Here is a 15,775-nt window from a genome sequence, read left to right as displayed (position 1 = left end):
TTTCTTAACATGCCGAATCCAGCAGGATTGCCTTTGCACGCAAAAAATTGGTACACCAATAATGTTACTAAGAAACTTAAGTCCCCCAAAGTTATGCAATGCAAGTTAAAGTTCTTCACAAATTTGTTATTGAAGCCGTTATTTTTACCGGCTGTGCCAAAGGAGAGACAGTATTCATACCAAGAATTCCTCTTACGTCATCCAACTTACCATTTGAGTTTAAACGTCTACAATTTCCTGTAAAGGTCTGTTTTGCCATTACAATAAATAAGACACAAGGGCAGACTTAGAAAGTAGCTGGATTAGATCTTAGGAACGATTGTTTTTCCCATGGACAATTTTATGTGGCCTGTTCAAGAGTTAGCTCAGCAAAGAGCTTAATCATTCTATCTCCTGATGGCCAAACAAAAAAAGGTTGTTTACAGAGAGGTTTTAAAATAACTTTTAAAAATATTTGAACTTATATTTAAACCACGTTAAAAAAAACGCTTGTTAGGAACGATTGTTTTTCCCATGGACAATTTTATGTGGCCTGTTCAAGAGTTAGCTCAGCAAAGAGCTTAATCATTCTATCTCCTGATGGCCAAACAAAAAAAGGTTGTTTACAGAGAGGTTTTAAAATAACTTTTAAAAATATTTGAACTTATATTTAAACCACGTTAAAAAAAACGCGCCGAATCCTCTACCTCCTGGTGGTGTGGAAATGAGGGTTAATAAAAATTTCATCCAAAACTACAAAAAAATTTAAACTAACTTCTAAAATGCAAAATTATATAATTCTACTGCAAACTATTTCATATGAAAAGTAGCTTCAGATATTTGGGCACCCTGCTAGTTCATTAATAAACTCATGATGTCTTACTGTTTTCAGGGTCAAATTTGCGACGCAGTCTGCTGCTCTTCCTTTGCTTTTGTGATGTTTCTTTTGTGTTCGTTAGTTGTGTTTGTAGACAATTTTGGATATTATTTTTTTCGCTTATTTTTATGTTATCATTTTCTATAGGCGCTTCTTGTAACTGCGAATTTTCACACATGTACATCTTTGTTTTTTTTTCTTTACATTTCATTTATTAGAAGATATTTGTAAATTTTTGTTTTTTTGTTTGTTTTTTGTACTGAAATTAAAATCTTAATGATTTTGTTTTTGTTTTTTTTATGATTTCAATACGTTGAAAGAACTAGAGAACCTCATTTCTTTATATTTCGAAAAGCTTGTGGAGAGGGGGAGAGGAGTAATACTTTCAAAAATGTATACTGAAGATAATTTAAATATACATATCTTGGATGCTAATAATGCAATTTTAGCACTGGAAGTATCTTTGCGCACAATCGCCATATAAGCCATACTAAGGTGCTATGTGAGCTATAGGATAGAGTCTTCCGATGTAGCCAATTTTTTTACTCCATATTCTCAATATTTTTTTAGATTTTTGAGGAAAATTTCATAACGATATCTCAACGGGAAATATTTATGGCCGCGGCTCCATACAAGCCCAACCAGTGTGCGTTGTCGCAAGCTTTAAAAATTCCCTTTGTCAAAGTACCTTCTACCAATAGTTATAAAACTCATTTCGGTTTTTAGGTATTATTGCCACGCCAGGCAATGCCTCTGTGGTCCCGGGGGGTTGCTAAAGTCCCAAGTCAAAATCCGCTCCTTTCGTTTTACATCATATATTGACACAGGATTTAATTAGGGTAGAAAATGGTTGGCGTAAGTGCATCAGCTTCTGGGGTCTCCTGCGTACGCGAATGGTCGGGAGTTGAGCGTGTTTTCTATCGTGGCTAGAGCTGCTCTAAGCACCGGTTCTTGAACGTGTTTCTCTCCCGGCGGTATGAAAGACCACTCAATCTCTGGGTACTTATTTTCAAGCTCCTTCGATGAGATCCTCTCGATTTCTTCTTGTAATAGTTGGCACGCTCCTCGAAAATTGGTTCCGTTCTCCGACATTATTCTTTTCGGAATATTATTTAGGTGTTCTTCTCGACCCAAAACTTAAATTTGATTGCCACATAATGGCCACTGTCAATAAAGCTATGAGTGTTTTTGGGTTTATAAAGCGTTGGTCAAAGGAATTTGATGACCCTTATACAACCAGATTATTATATACCTCCCTTGTCCGTCCTATTTTGGAATATTGTTCTTCAGTTTGGAGTCCACAATATCAAGTGCACATCGACCGTATTGAGTCGGTGCAAAAAAAATTTCTTCTTTTTGCCCTTCGTAGTTTGAACTGGGATCAAAACGTAAGGCTACCTTCCTACCAGAGTAGATTACTATTGCTTAATTTACCTACACTTGAAAACCGTAGAATAATGCTTGGTACTATTTTTATGCAAAATCTTATAAGAGGTGATATTGATTCCGTAGAACTGGTAAACCGTTTAACTTTTAATGTTCCCGTTAGACTAACACGAAATAATTACCCTCTTAATTTGCCTCGATGTACATCAAATTTTACTCTGCATTAGCCCTTTCGTTTCTATGTAAAAATTATAACAATCTTTATCATTTAATTTACACTTTAACATCTATCCCCGTATTAAAAACTAAAATTGTATCTCATTTGCTTCAATCTTAGTTGTAGTATTTGATTCATGTATTTTCCTCGCGAACTCGCATTTTTGTCCTAATTGATAAAGGGTCCCGCGCGTAATAAGCACGTGCTTGGTATCGTTGGGCCACTTGTTTGTACTGCTCGTAGTGCATCAACGTCCATCATATATATAACTCCTCTTCGTACCACAAACATTTTAAAGATCAGCTTAAATGTATCCATTGACAGCGAGTTAGCTAATTCGATGTGTACGCCCGACCGTTTCTCTCTTCGTCTTCCAACGTTCACCTTGAAAGGGCCAAAGTAGTCGATACCAGTGTTTGTAAGAGGTAGCTCATTAATAGCAAGACTTTCTGCGACACCTCTGACAAGCGTTTGCTAGTGCTCGAACTTTGGCTCTTAGTCCCGGGATATAATTGATATATTTGGCGGATCTCGTTGACCACAATATCGGTTAGTTGGTGGTGGAACTTAATCGACCAGAAGATTGCTGACTTTGTGTTCTTTGGGTAGAATTTCTGTTCGATCGATCCAGCCGCGTATTTTCAGCACGCCTGCTTCGTCCAAGTAAGGTGAAAGTTTTTATATTGTACTCTTCCTTCCTAATACGGTTCCTCGGCGTAGAGGAATTATTTCTTCCGCTTCCTCTTGAACCATCCTGTGAATCACGTTGTCTACATCATCCAGGTTGCAAATACGTGTGGTAATCTTTGCCTCCTCCGACGCTAAGTCTTTCTAGCTTATTTTGCTTAAAAAATGCATAACGCATTTCACGGCTCCTCGCAGCTTCTCCCACTTGCTAAAACGATTAATTTCCGGGACGATACTTGCCAGCCTTGATAATCACGTCTCCTTTAGTTCATGGACATTTATACGCTCCAGAGTGTGTGGGCTTAGATCCGTAACCGGCCAGTGCACACTGGTTGGGCTTGTATGGAGCCGCGGCCATAAATATTTCCCGTTGAGATATCGTTATGAAATTTTCCTCAAAAATCTAAAAAAATATTGAGAATATGGAGTAAAAAAATTGACTACATCGGAAGACTCTATCCTATAGCTCACATAGCACCTTAGTATGGCTTATATGGCGATTGTGCGCAAAGATACTTCCAGTGCTAAAATTGCATTATTAGCATCCAAGATATGTATATTTAAATTATCTTTAGTATACATTTTTGAAAGTATTACTCCTCTCCCCCTCTCCACAAGCTTTTCGAAATATAAAGAAATGAGGTTCTCTAGTTCTTTCAACGTATTGAAATCATAAAAAAAACAAAAACAAAATCATTAAGATTTTAATTTCAGTACAAAAAACAAACAAAAAACAAAAATTTTCAAATATCTTCTAATAAATGAAATGTAAAGAAAAAAAAACAAAGATGTACATGTGTGAAAATTCGCAGTTACAAGAAGCGCCTATAGAAAATGATAACATAAAAATAAGCGAAAAAAATAATATCCAAAATTGTCTACAAACACAACTAACGAACACAAAAGAAACATCACAAAAGCAAAGGAAGAGCAGCAGACTGCGTCGCAAATTTGACCCTGAAAACAGTAAGACATCATGAGTTTATTAATGAACTAGCAGGGTGCCCAAATATCTGAAGCTACTTTTCATATGAAATAGTTTGCAGTAGAATTATATAATTTTGCATTTTAGAAGTTAGTTTAAATTTTTTTGTAGTTTTGGATGAAATTTTTATTAACCCTCATTTCCACACCACCAGGAGGTAGAGGATTCGGCGCGTTTTTTTTAACGTGGTTTAAATATAAGTTCAAATATTTTTAAAAGTTATTTTAAAACCTCTCTGTAAACAACATTTTTTGTTTGGCCATCAGGAGATAGAATGATTAAGCTCTTTGCTGAGCTAACTCTTGAACAGGCCACATAAAATTGTCCATGGGAAAAACAATCGTTCCTAAGATCTAATCCAGCTACTTTCTAAGTCTGCCCTTGTGTCTTATTTATTGTAATGGCAAAACAGACCTTTACAGGAAATTGTAGACGTTTAAACTCAAATGGTAAGTTGGATGACGTTAGAGGAATTCTTGGTATGAATACTGTCTCTCCTTTGGCACAGCCGGTAAAAATAACGGCTTCAATAACAAATTTGTGAAGAACTTTAACTTGCATTGCATAACTTTGGGGGACTTAAGTTTCTTAGTAACATTATTGGTGTACCAATTTTTTGCGTGCAAAGGCAATCCTGCTGGATTCGGCATGTTAAGAAATTCATTAGGATAATGCACAGCATCTTCTACCTCAGTAACAGTGTCAACTGATTTGTAACTCCTCTCCACAAGCTTTTCAATGTATTTAAATCATAAAAAACAAAAACAAAATCATTCAGATTTTAATTTCAGTACAAAAACAAAAATTTACAAATATCTTCTAATAAATGAAATGTAGAAAAAAAAACAAAGATGTACATACATGTGTGAATATTCGCAGTTACAAGAAGCGCCTATAGAAAATGATAACATAAAAATAAGCGAAAAAAATAATATCCAAAATTGTCTACAAACACAACTAACGAACACAAAAGAAACATCACAAAAGCAAAGGAAGAGCAGCAGACTGCGTCGCAAATTTGACCCTGAAAACAGTAAGACAGCATAAGTTTATTAATGAATACACACAAATTAGCAAATATTAGCAGCTAGACTTAACGTTTTTATTACCTTCAAACATTGACAAATACACTGATAACACTCCTAAAGGGGGGATCGGGGGGTAACATACCTAAAAGTCTATTTAAACATGAAAATGACGTTCAAATAATACATAAATAAAGGATTAATAAACAAAAATACACAACAAATAACAAATCAAGCAGATTAATTTCACAAAAAATACTTATTAAAATAAAGACCTGAAACTTTAAGGTTCATTTTAAATAAACTAATTTGGCCCTCTCTTGTGAATGTTAGACCACTTTGAAATGCCACTTTGTTTTGACGAAATGCTATCGTAACGCCGCTGCGCTGCAAAATTGAACACGTGTTCACACTTTGTGTTCTATTTTTAGAAAGTCCCGTTAGATTTCCAGAAAATTCCGGGTTGCCATTAAGAAGCTTGGTTATTTTTGAGACAATTGGTTTACTTATCAATAATTTTTTGTACTGGCGATTTTTTGAATTTTGGCCTATGGGCGCAACCACTGTGCAACGGTGATTTTTAGGCCGTTTACAGCTGTTAACTGACACAAAAGGGGTAATACCCGTTTTTCCCAACGTAAAAAATAATCAAAGCTTTGGTTTATTTTTGAGTTGATGGTCTTATTAGTTGGCTTAAAGTTGTATCTTAAAGTAAAAGTTATAAAACTAATTTTCGCATTTTTGCATTCTTTTCTTTTTTAACTTTGACGAAGTGTGGCTTCTAAGAAAGTTAGAGGGCATTCTATACATTAAGTATACTATTTTATTTCCGGTTTTTGGCAATAAGATTGCCTTTTTTACACTACTCAGTACTATGTGTACCTCCCCTCTTAATTGTACAATTTTTTTTTCCTAAACTTTACTTTTTGCTTAAAAAAAGGAAAGATACAAAAACTTTTTCCAAGAGGCGGGTTTTTTAAACAAAACAAGAAAGGAAGCTAACTTCGGCCAGCCGAAGCTTATATACCCTTGCAGAAAAAACAAACACCTATAGTTTAATGCTCACTCGGTGCAGTTCCAGGGATTACAGATTAAGCGTGCCTATTTTAATTTTGTTTTTAAGTTGTCAAAAACGCCTACTTCCTTTAAAGTTACAATGAATTTTCTTATATTGGTTTGAATATTCATATTTGTTCCTATATTCCTTAAGATATAGTGGTCCGATCCGGCTCGCTCCGACATATGTACTACGTGCAATAGTAAGAAGACTTTCGGGAAAGTTTCATCGCGATAGCTTTAAAACTGAGAGACTAGTTCGCATAGAAACGGACAGACGGACAGATGGACAGACGGAGAGACATGGCTAGATAGACTCGGCTATTGGTGGTGATCAAGAATGTATATACTTTATGTGGTCGGAAATGTATCCTTCACTGCGTTGCAAACATCTGACTGAAATTATAATACCCTCTGCAAGGGTATAAAAATTTGCGACAAGTTTAAAAACTATCGGTTGGGCTGTTTAGAAATTCTATAGTGAATACTATTAGTGCACCCCTGCTTACGCCCCTTGGTGGAAACGATTTTAAGTACACAAAGCGCGGGAATCAACACATACGTTTCGGTTTTTCTTTTTTTACACAAAAAGGTGAGTGTCCTTGCTAAATGTGTGTATTTTTTGTTGTGAAAGTTTGACAATTTTTGTGGTTGGTTAATTTTACCAAGTTTTTTTTTGTGTGTACCTATAACTACAGTTCAGGCTTAAGCCTCTTTTAAACCCATATACACACTTACCTATTTGGATATAATTTGGCATATTTTGTTTGCCATAAAGACGCAAAAGATCCTCCAAGTTTTTTGATATACCCATGTAATATACAATCAGATTCCTTTTCATCTGCATCGAAGTGTTGCTTTTGCTTAGCTTTTCTTTTTTGTTCAATTCTGTCAGTTTCGGAGTTCACAGTTTCAAATACTGTTTCAGAAACTTCCTGTTGCCACCTAATAAAAAGAAATGATAATGAGAGTTGTGGGTTAGTTCTTTTTTATTACTATTTACACCCGTTACTCGTAGAGTAAAAGGGTATATTGTATTCGTGCTAATGTATGTAACAGCTAGAAGGAAGCGTGTCCGTCTGTCCGTCTGTCCGTCTGTATGAACGCTGAGATCTCAGAAACTACAAAAGCTAGAAGATTGAGATTTCCCACACATATTCTTTGGCTTCCTACGCAGCGCAAGTTTATTTCAGCCGAGCGCCACGCCCCCTCCAACGCATACAATCGCCCACTAACGATTTTTAAATGAGTCCTTCAAAAACAGATTTTTGGGACCTTTTGTATGAAACAAAACTTTAAAATGCTCATAAAATTCTTTTTTTTTAAGTTCTGCCTTTCCTTTGCCTTACACCTTTTAAAATAAAAGGCAATATATAGAACATTTATTTAAAAAATACATGTATAGTAAATAACTGAATTACTAGCACCAGATGATTTACAATTACTGTTACCATTATCTGTTTTCAAATTTAATAAAAAAGAGCCATTGGTGATGCAGTAAAAAAAAGAGAGAACGCTATAGTCGGGTTGGTGTCTACTACATTTCGATAGGTTTAACTATATACAACTAAATTGCATTTATATTTTGCCAAAATCTGTCCGCCTGTTTGTCCGTTTCTACGCAAACTAGTATCTCAGTTTTGAAGCTAACGGGTTGAAACTTTTCCAAAAGTCTTCTTTCTATTGCAGGTAGTATGTTATATAAGTCGAAACCAGCCGGATCATACAACTATATTCTATAGCTCCCATAGAAATAATCAGAAATACTCTAGCTTCGGTGTTTTTTGAAATTTTACCTTCTACTTTTGTAATTAACGTTTTTATATATTTCTGAATTTTGCATAAAATTTTAAAAAAATCGGAAGACTATATCATAAAGCTGCCATAAAAACGATCGGAAAATTAATGGGAAAATAATAGGAAATAAATTATAGCTTTTTGGTTTTTATTGTATTCTCTCCTACTCCAGGATATGACAATTTTTTTAAATATTTTTTTAATTTTGAATTAAATTTTACAAAAATTGGACAACTTTATTATATATTTTTCAGCCGAGCGCCACGCCCCCTCCAACGCATACAATCGCCCACTAACGATTTTAAAATGAGTCCTGCGCCCACATCTTTAAAGATTTCCGAGAAGTATAAATGCAATTTTGTTGTGTATAACTATCGACATGTAGAAGACATTTTTCAAATCGGACCATTCTTTAAAAAGTTATACGCAATCAAAAAAAACTTTATATATCTATCTCCCTCGCACTCCCTTTAGCTGAGTTACGATTATTAGTCGGGACACCAACCCGAGTACAGCGTTCGCACTCCCTTTAGCTGAGTGACGGGTATTAGATAGTCGGGACACCAACCCGACTATAGCGTTCTCTCTTGTTTTAATTAAAAAGGAGGTTGGTGGCAGGGGTCAATTACCCGATTCACCACCGTTCTGCACGGGGCAGCATACCGATGTCTGTGTGTCGACTTCTGACTATTTTCGAATTTATGTTTATATCTCGACTAGTTTTGAAGCACAGTTCTTGTTTAATTTAAAAATCAATAGATCAGAGCTAAATTTTGCCATAGAGATCCATATGATTGGATAAATAATACCATCGCACGAGCTCGACAAAGATAAAAAAATATAAGTTTTGGGCTACTGTAAGTCGGCTGTATGCAGTGTTGTGTATACTCATATAAGCATTATCATTACTTTTTCATTATCATTAGAAAAATAATGCTAAATAATTAAATACTTTTGAAAAAGTAATGCTAATGAAAATTCAGTTCATTATTTTTTGAAAAAGTAATGCCAATTGAATAGCATTGCATTACTTTTCAAAAAAATAATGCCAATGAAAAAATAATTCATTACTTCTGGCAAAAGTAATGCTAATGGAAAAATATTTCATTACATTTGAAAAATTCAATTCTAATGCTTATTTTTCAGTAAAAATAATAATGGTAATTGAACATTTTCTAAATAAATAGAAAATATCAGCCCTTTTTAAATGAACGTAGCTTTGTGACTTCTTAAAGGAAATAAAGCTGAAGCTATGCTCAATTTCGTTTATTGGGCCTTTTCAAGAATTCGCCCTTTTTTATGTCCATCTCATTGTCCCATAACAACATTGGATCACAATTTTTATAGCCAATCCTCTTCTGAAGAATCCGCTGTTTTCCGATATCCACTTCAAAAGTTCACAATAAAACATAGGATCCAAACTTAAAATGACATCAATGGCCCATCCTCTTCTGAAGAACTCGCGGTTTTTCTATGTCCACCTCAAAAGTTCCCAATAAAATATAGGAACATAGAAACTTAAAATGACTTCAATGGCCCATCCTCTTCTGAAGAACTCGCGGTTTTTCCATGTCCACCTCAAAAGTTCCCAATAAAATATAGGAACATAGAAACTTAAAATGACTTCAATGGCCCATCCTCTTCTGAAGAACTCGCGGTTTTTCCATGTCCACCTCAAAAGTTCCCAATAAAACAAACATGAAAAACTTAAAATGACATCAATGGCTTATGTATAAATGAAAACTTTTTGTAATAAGTAATTTAATAGAAATGATCAAATGATCGGCTGGACGAAGCTAGCTTCCTTTCTTGTTTATTGGTAGTTACTATCAAAAATAATATACAAGGTAGGGAATGTATACTTTTTACTTTTGTTTCTAAACTTTGGTACATATATATATATGAAAATTAAACAAGTCCTGGTGTGATCATTCAGAAAGGAAGAGCGGTCAATCGTTTCCGGTCTCAAAAGGCGTAGTCCTGGAGAGCCCTACGGTTTGAGCTCGTAAAGTCCCGGAATGTCGTGTATCCGAAGCCCCGAGTTTAACGAGCCAGAAGGGCGAGTAGTAGACCAGTTGTAGTTTCAAGAGTCGTAGTCCTGAAAAGACCCAACGGTTTTACCCCGGATCGAGGTTTAACCGAAACATAAAGTACCAGAAGCCACGATACATTCAACCTTGCACACTGGGCCAGAAAGTTAATTTTTTGGCCAAAAATCTGTAATTTCTTTCCTAGGACAGATAGAAGGATGCAGTTTTTTGCGTTTTTTTCTTAAAAGATTGAACTTTCCAACGAACTAAAAGTAAAATTTCTTGGAATTTTATATGATATAGATAATCCAGACCAAAGTCGGAAAATTTTACGTACTTTTCGGTTTTTTATTTTTAAAAAAATAACTAGAAGACGCACTTCTTCTATTTTCGAAAACAATAAAGTATGAGATAAAACAAACTAAAAAAAATTAACATCACTAAAAAATATTATGTCATTTAAGATTTATGAACCGTTAAAAAGTGCAACTTTCGGAGGCTCCCACATCAACGTTTATCAAACAATCGATTTAAAAAAAATTTCTATTTTTTTGTTCTTGTTACCTTTTAAGTTTTATATAATCAAATTATGTAAAAAAAATTGTTTAAAAATATTGTTTTTTGATTTGTTTAATGTTAATTTGACATATTCTGAAGTCATCACAAAAGTATGCTACATTTTTATTTGCATAGTCCTGATTAAATAGATAGATATAGGTTTGGAAAATACCATAATCGATTAGTGTACGTAAAAAGTAGATTTTAGATGTTAGTCACACTAAAATCAAATTTTTGAGCGCAAAATGTTCACCAAAACCTGAAGAAATAAAGTATGGCATACTCTTGGGCTCTCTTAGCTAAGCTCTTCAAAAAAGCTCGACTTCGAGTTAAGCCTTTAATTAAAACTTAAATTACCGAAAACTAAGGCAAAACAGCATCGAGTCGGTGGGCTACGCTTTTAGTAAATTGATCAACGAATTTTTTTTTGAAGGAATGAACTAATTTGGGTATGGCACTCGAAGGCACTCGAAAAGCAAAGTACTCATTTGCTGAAAAAAAGCGTAAGAATTAACAATTACATTTATTTTAGCAAACAAGTAAGACATACGAGCTATATTATATTTTTTACTTGTTGAAAATAATCCCTTCTGCAAGTTTCGGAAAGAAGTCGAACAGCAACATCAGCATCTTTGACTTCTAAATTTTTTTTCATTTCCATCAATATTTTATGAATTTTTCACTTTGAAAATATGGTAAAAGAAAACTACTTGCCCGAATTCTTTGAAACTTTGGCATAAATTAGTTTAATGTATTATAAAAAGGATCCCAAACTCAATTTGGTCATTTTCTTAAAAAAGAACTGTCAGCGCGAACTGATGGAAACCCTAGTGGGCAGATCTCGAACCGTCCGTATAGATACTGTAGTATCTAGTGTAGTTAGCAAAGTTATCGTGGAAAGCTAGAAAGTTTTGTCGAAATGCTGTTGAAGGAGTAGTTGCCCTTACTATGTCTTTTGAGAAAAACCACGGATAAGTATTTTGTTTTTAAAGCTGGGAACACACGATGCAAACAATTTTTAGCAAGTTGACGGCTGCAATCAAACTGGCACGAATAAACACAAGTGCAACCATTTTGCTCCAAATTGTTTGTTTCGTGTTTATAAGAGTTCTGATATCGCAGATTTATCTCTGGCTAGCAGGACATGTTACAATGTACAATGTCAGTAAATCGATGTGTTCTATATCTCTCGTTAATTGCTAAGCCAATTATCTTTTAAGATCGCATGAGCTTAACGGGTAAGCAGTCCTTGTGCGATGCCATTGTACAGGGTGGATCACAAAAGATTTGCGTTTTAAAATCGCTATAAAAACAACAACAAGTTTACATTTTTGAAAATTTTTTTTTTTGGATAGCCTCAACATTGCGTTTTATGTATAAAACACCACTTTGTTCATATGGCTGCCTCTGCTAGCCATAAACCCTTTAGCTGAGTTACGATTATTAGATAGTCGGGACACCAACCCGAGTACAGCGTTCGCATATGGTTCCAGCAGGACGGCGCTACGTGACACACAGCCAACGTCACAGTCGATCTTTTGCGCGGTACGTTCGGAAATCGCCTCGCAGCTGCGATTCGACCCCGTTGGACTATTTTTTGCGTGGTGCCATCACGAATAAGTGTTACGCCAACCACCCAGAGCCGATTGACCACCTAAAGCACGAGATTGAAGTCGCCATCGAAAATGTGTTTAAAAATTGGGTCGACCAAATGGGCTACTGTAAAACTAGCCGAGGCAGCCATACGAACGAAGTGGTGTTTCATAAAGAAGCCGTAATGTTGAGCCTATCCAATAAAAACAAGAGAGAACGCTATAGTCGGGTTGGTGTCCCGACTATCTAATACCCGTCACTCAGCTAAAGGGAGTGCGAACGCTGTGTCGGGTTGGTGTCCCGATTAATAATCGTAACTCAGCTAAAGGGAGTGCGAGGGAGATAGATATATAAATTTTGATTGCGTATAACTTTTTAATGAATGGTCCGATTTGAAAAATGTCTTCTCCATTTCGATAGATATAAATATACACAACAAAATTGCACTTATACTTCTCGGAAATCTTTAAAGATGTGGGCGCAGGACCCATTTTAAAATCGTTAGTGGGCGATTGTGGGCGTTAGAGGGGGCGTGGCGCTCGGCTAAAATAAACTTGCGCTGCTTAGGAAGCCAAAGAATATGTGTGGGAAATCTCAACCTTCTAGCTTTTGTAGTTTCTGAGATCTCAGCGTTCATACAGACGGACAGCCGGACATGGCTAGATCGACTCGGCTAGTGACCCTGATCAAGAATATATATACTTTATGGGGTCGGAAACGCTTCCTTCTAGCTGTTACATACTTTTGCACGAATCTAGTATACCCTTTTACTCTACGAGTAACAGGTATAAAAATGTTAAAAATTATATACTCGTTGTTTTTTAAAGCGATTTTAAAACGCAAATCTTTCGTGGGCCACCCTGAATGTTCGTTTTCATACCCGGTACTCGTAGAGTTAAAGGGTAATTTGCAGAGCATTTAAAAAACAGTTTATCTTTTTTCGTTTGCTGTCTCGGTCTGAACGAAACCGAAAAAAAATTTAAAATTTGGCTTCGGTCTGAACGAAACACTTCGTTTCAGTTTGTTTCGGTTTTCGGTTGACCGTTCTCGACTGAAAATACATTTTTTTCGGTCCTTCAAAAACAGATTTTTGGGACCTTTTGTATGAAACAAAACTTTAAAATGCTCATAAAATTCTTTTTTTTTTAAGTTCTGCAATTAAATTTTCTGAATTAAATTTTACAAAAATTGGACAACTTTATTATATAGCTGCCATAGGAAGGTCAGAAAAAAAATAATGTTAAAATAATAGGAAATTTAACATGTTTGCGATTTGTAATTTAATATATTGCCTATTAGGCAATAGATAAACGCAATTTTCGAAAGGATGGCAGAACGTTAAAAAACATGCAGGACATGAAGAAAAATTGAATGCATGCAACCAAAATAGTTACAAAAGAGTGTGTGTTAAAAAAAAAAAAAAAATTAAGTCAAATCGGAATAAAAACAGGAAAATTATACTTGAAATAAAGTGTGCAGTTTCTTTTCGGCACACTCCTTAATATAGGAAAAGGTGTATTCCAACTGATACTTATTAAAACAAAATTGTTTTTATCCTCCTCCATAGTTCTCTGAAAAAAAGGAAAAAGAAATAAAAATTTGGTGCTGTTTTTTTTAAAGGAGCAAAAACGGTCAAAAAGTAATCATTATTTTGTTGATACATCAAAATCGGACGACTATATCTTATAGCTGCCATAGGAACGATCGAAAAATTAATGGGAAATTAATTGGAAACAAATTATAGCTTTTTTGGTTTTTATTGTATTCTCTTCTACTCTAGGACATGATTTTTTTTTTAATATTTCCGAATTTCGAATTAAATTTAACAAAAATCGGACGACTATATTATATAGCTGTTATAAGGAAGAATAGAAACAATAATGTCAAAATAATACGAAATTTCACTCATATTAAATTACAAATCGCAAACATGTTAAATTTCCTATTATTTTAACATTATTTTTTTTCTGACTAGAGGTCTGCATGAATGCATTCAAACTGACAAATGAGTCACTCATTCTTTAAACTTGTATAACTTTTTCTGTACTCATTACTTTAAATTTTGAGTGAATGCAGTACTTGTGACTGTATTGCCAAATACTGTACTCACTTTTCCAGACACATTACAGTATATTGTGAATGCAGCTTTTTGGTGTACAATAACTCATTGTACAGTGAATGAAGATTTCCAGCAATTACAAAGCCTACTGAATTTATAAAATGTTAAAGCTTGCATATTTCTTTGTAATATTGTAATCTATCCACTAACATAATAACTTAAAATTTAATGAAAGAAACGAAGCGGCGTTAGTCATAAAATATTAACGGATTTATTAACACATTAATTGATATTTAAGACGTTTTCATTAATGCTGTCTATGTTGGAATTGAGAAACATTAGTTTATTGACCATGTCTTCAGTCGAAGCAATTTTTTAACGCTTTTCGGAAATTCGATTTTTTGCAATAGAAAACAAACAAAGAAATAATATCGCACTCGGTATTCGTATTATTAGGCAAATCCATTCTCCAATTTAGCTACCGACAACTCTCACACTTTTTTTTCTACTCAGAGTACAGTACTGTACAATAGTAATTGAGACGACACTCATAGTATTTTTCCAATTGAGAAGCATACACATAGTATTAAAAAAGTGTTGCAACTCTAAAATAGTGTACTCAGTTAATATCGGTATTGTGGGTACTCTGTACTATATTGTATGAGTACACTAAATGTGAGTACCGTATACAGCTGTACAGTACTGTAAGTTTTGAAATAAATACATTCATGCAGGCCTCTATTGCCTATTATCTTTCGATTGGGCACACATAAACATCATCGTTTTTTGTTCCTTTGGTGAAGAAAGATCGGGTTCTTAAACCACAGGTGCAAATGGCCTGCCATATAAGCACTTTTCCTCCAAATTTTTCAGAGTGTGTTTTGGACACCGAGTCGTCAACAGTCCCACATTTAACTTTTGTGTAAAATTTAGGTCCTGGTAATGTTTTTCAGTTTATTTTAACATAAGTGTCGCCGTCCATAATAATGCATTCCACTGCATCAGTAAGCAAGCGATCATAAAACTTTCTCGCTCACTTTTTGCCGAAAGTTATTTGTCGCAACTTTGTGTTTTTTATATGTTTATACCCTTGCAGAGGGTATTACGATTTCTGTCTGTCTGTCTGTCTGTCTGTCTGTCTGTCTGTCTGTCTGTCTGTCTGTCTGTCTGTCTGTCTGTCTGTCTGTCTGTCAGTCTGTCTGTCTGTCTGTCTGTCTGTCTGTCTGTCTGTCTGTCTGTCTGTCTGTCTGTCTGTCTGTCTGTCTGTCTGTCTGTCTGTCTGTCTGTCTGTCTGTCTGTCTGTCTGTCTGTCTGTCTGTCTGTCTGTCTGTCTGTCTGTCTGTCTGTCTGTCTGTCTGTCTGTCTGTCTGTCTGTCTGTCTGTCTGTCTGTCTGTCTGTCTGTCTGTCTGTCTGTCTGTCTGTCTGTCTGTCTGTCTGTCTGTCTGTCTGTCTGTCTGTCTGTCTGTCTGTCTGTCTGTCTGTCTGTCTGTCTGTCTGTCTGTCTGTCTGTCTGTCTGTCTGTCTG

The 15,775-nt window shown here is 35.1% G+C and overlaps 1 protein-coding gene across 1 annotated transcript in view; it reads right to left on the bottom strand.

The window, feature by feature from the left end:
* Nucleotides 1–15,775, bottom strand: part of Gprk1 (G protein-coupled receptor kinase 1) — a 366,678-nt gene that overhangs the window by 49,952 nt on the left and 300,951 nt on the right. Inside the window, exon 13 of the mRNA XM_070214062.1 lies at nucleotides 6,951–7,157. Coding sequence (XP_070070163.1) covers nucleotides 6,951–7,157 — 207 coding nt within the window. The remainder of the gene's footprint in view (nucleotides 1–6,950; nucleotides 7,158–15,775) is intronic.

This window comes from Drosophila takahashii, chromosome 2R, assembly GCF_030179915.1.
Source record: "Drosophila takahashii strain IR98-3 E-12201 chromosome 2R, DtakHiC1v2, whole genome shotgun sequence".
NCBI classification, from domain to species: domain Eukaryota; kingdom Metazoa; phylum Arthropoda; class Insecta; order Diptera; family Drosophilidae; genus Drosophila; species Drosophila takahashii.
This window is presented reverse-complemented; position numbering and strand designations above follow the sequence as displayed.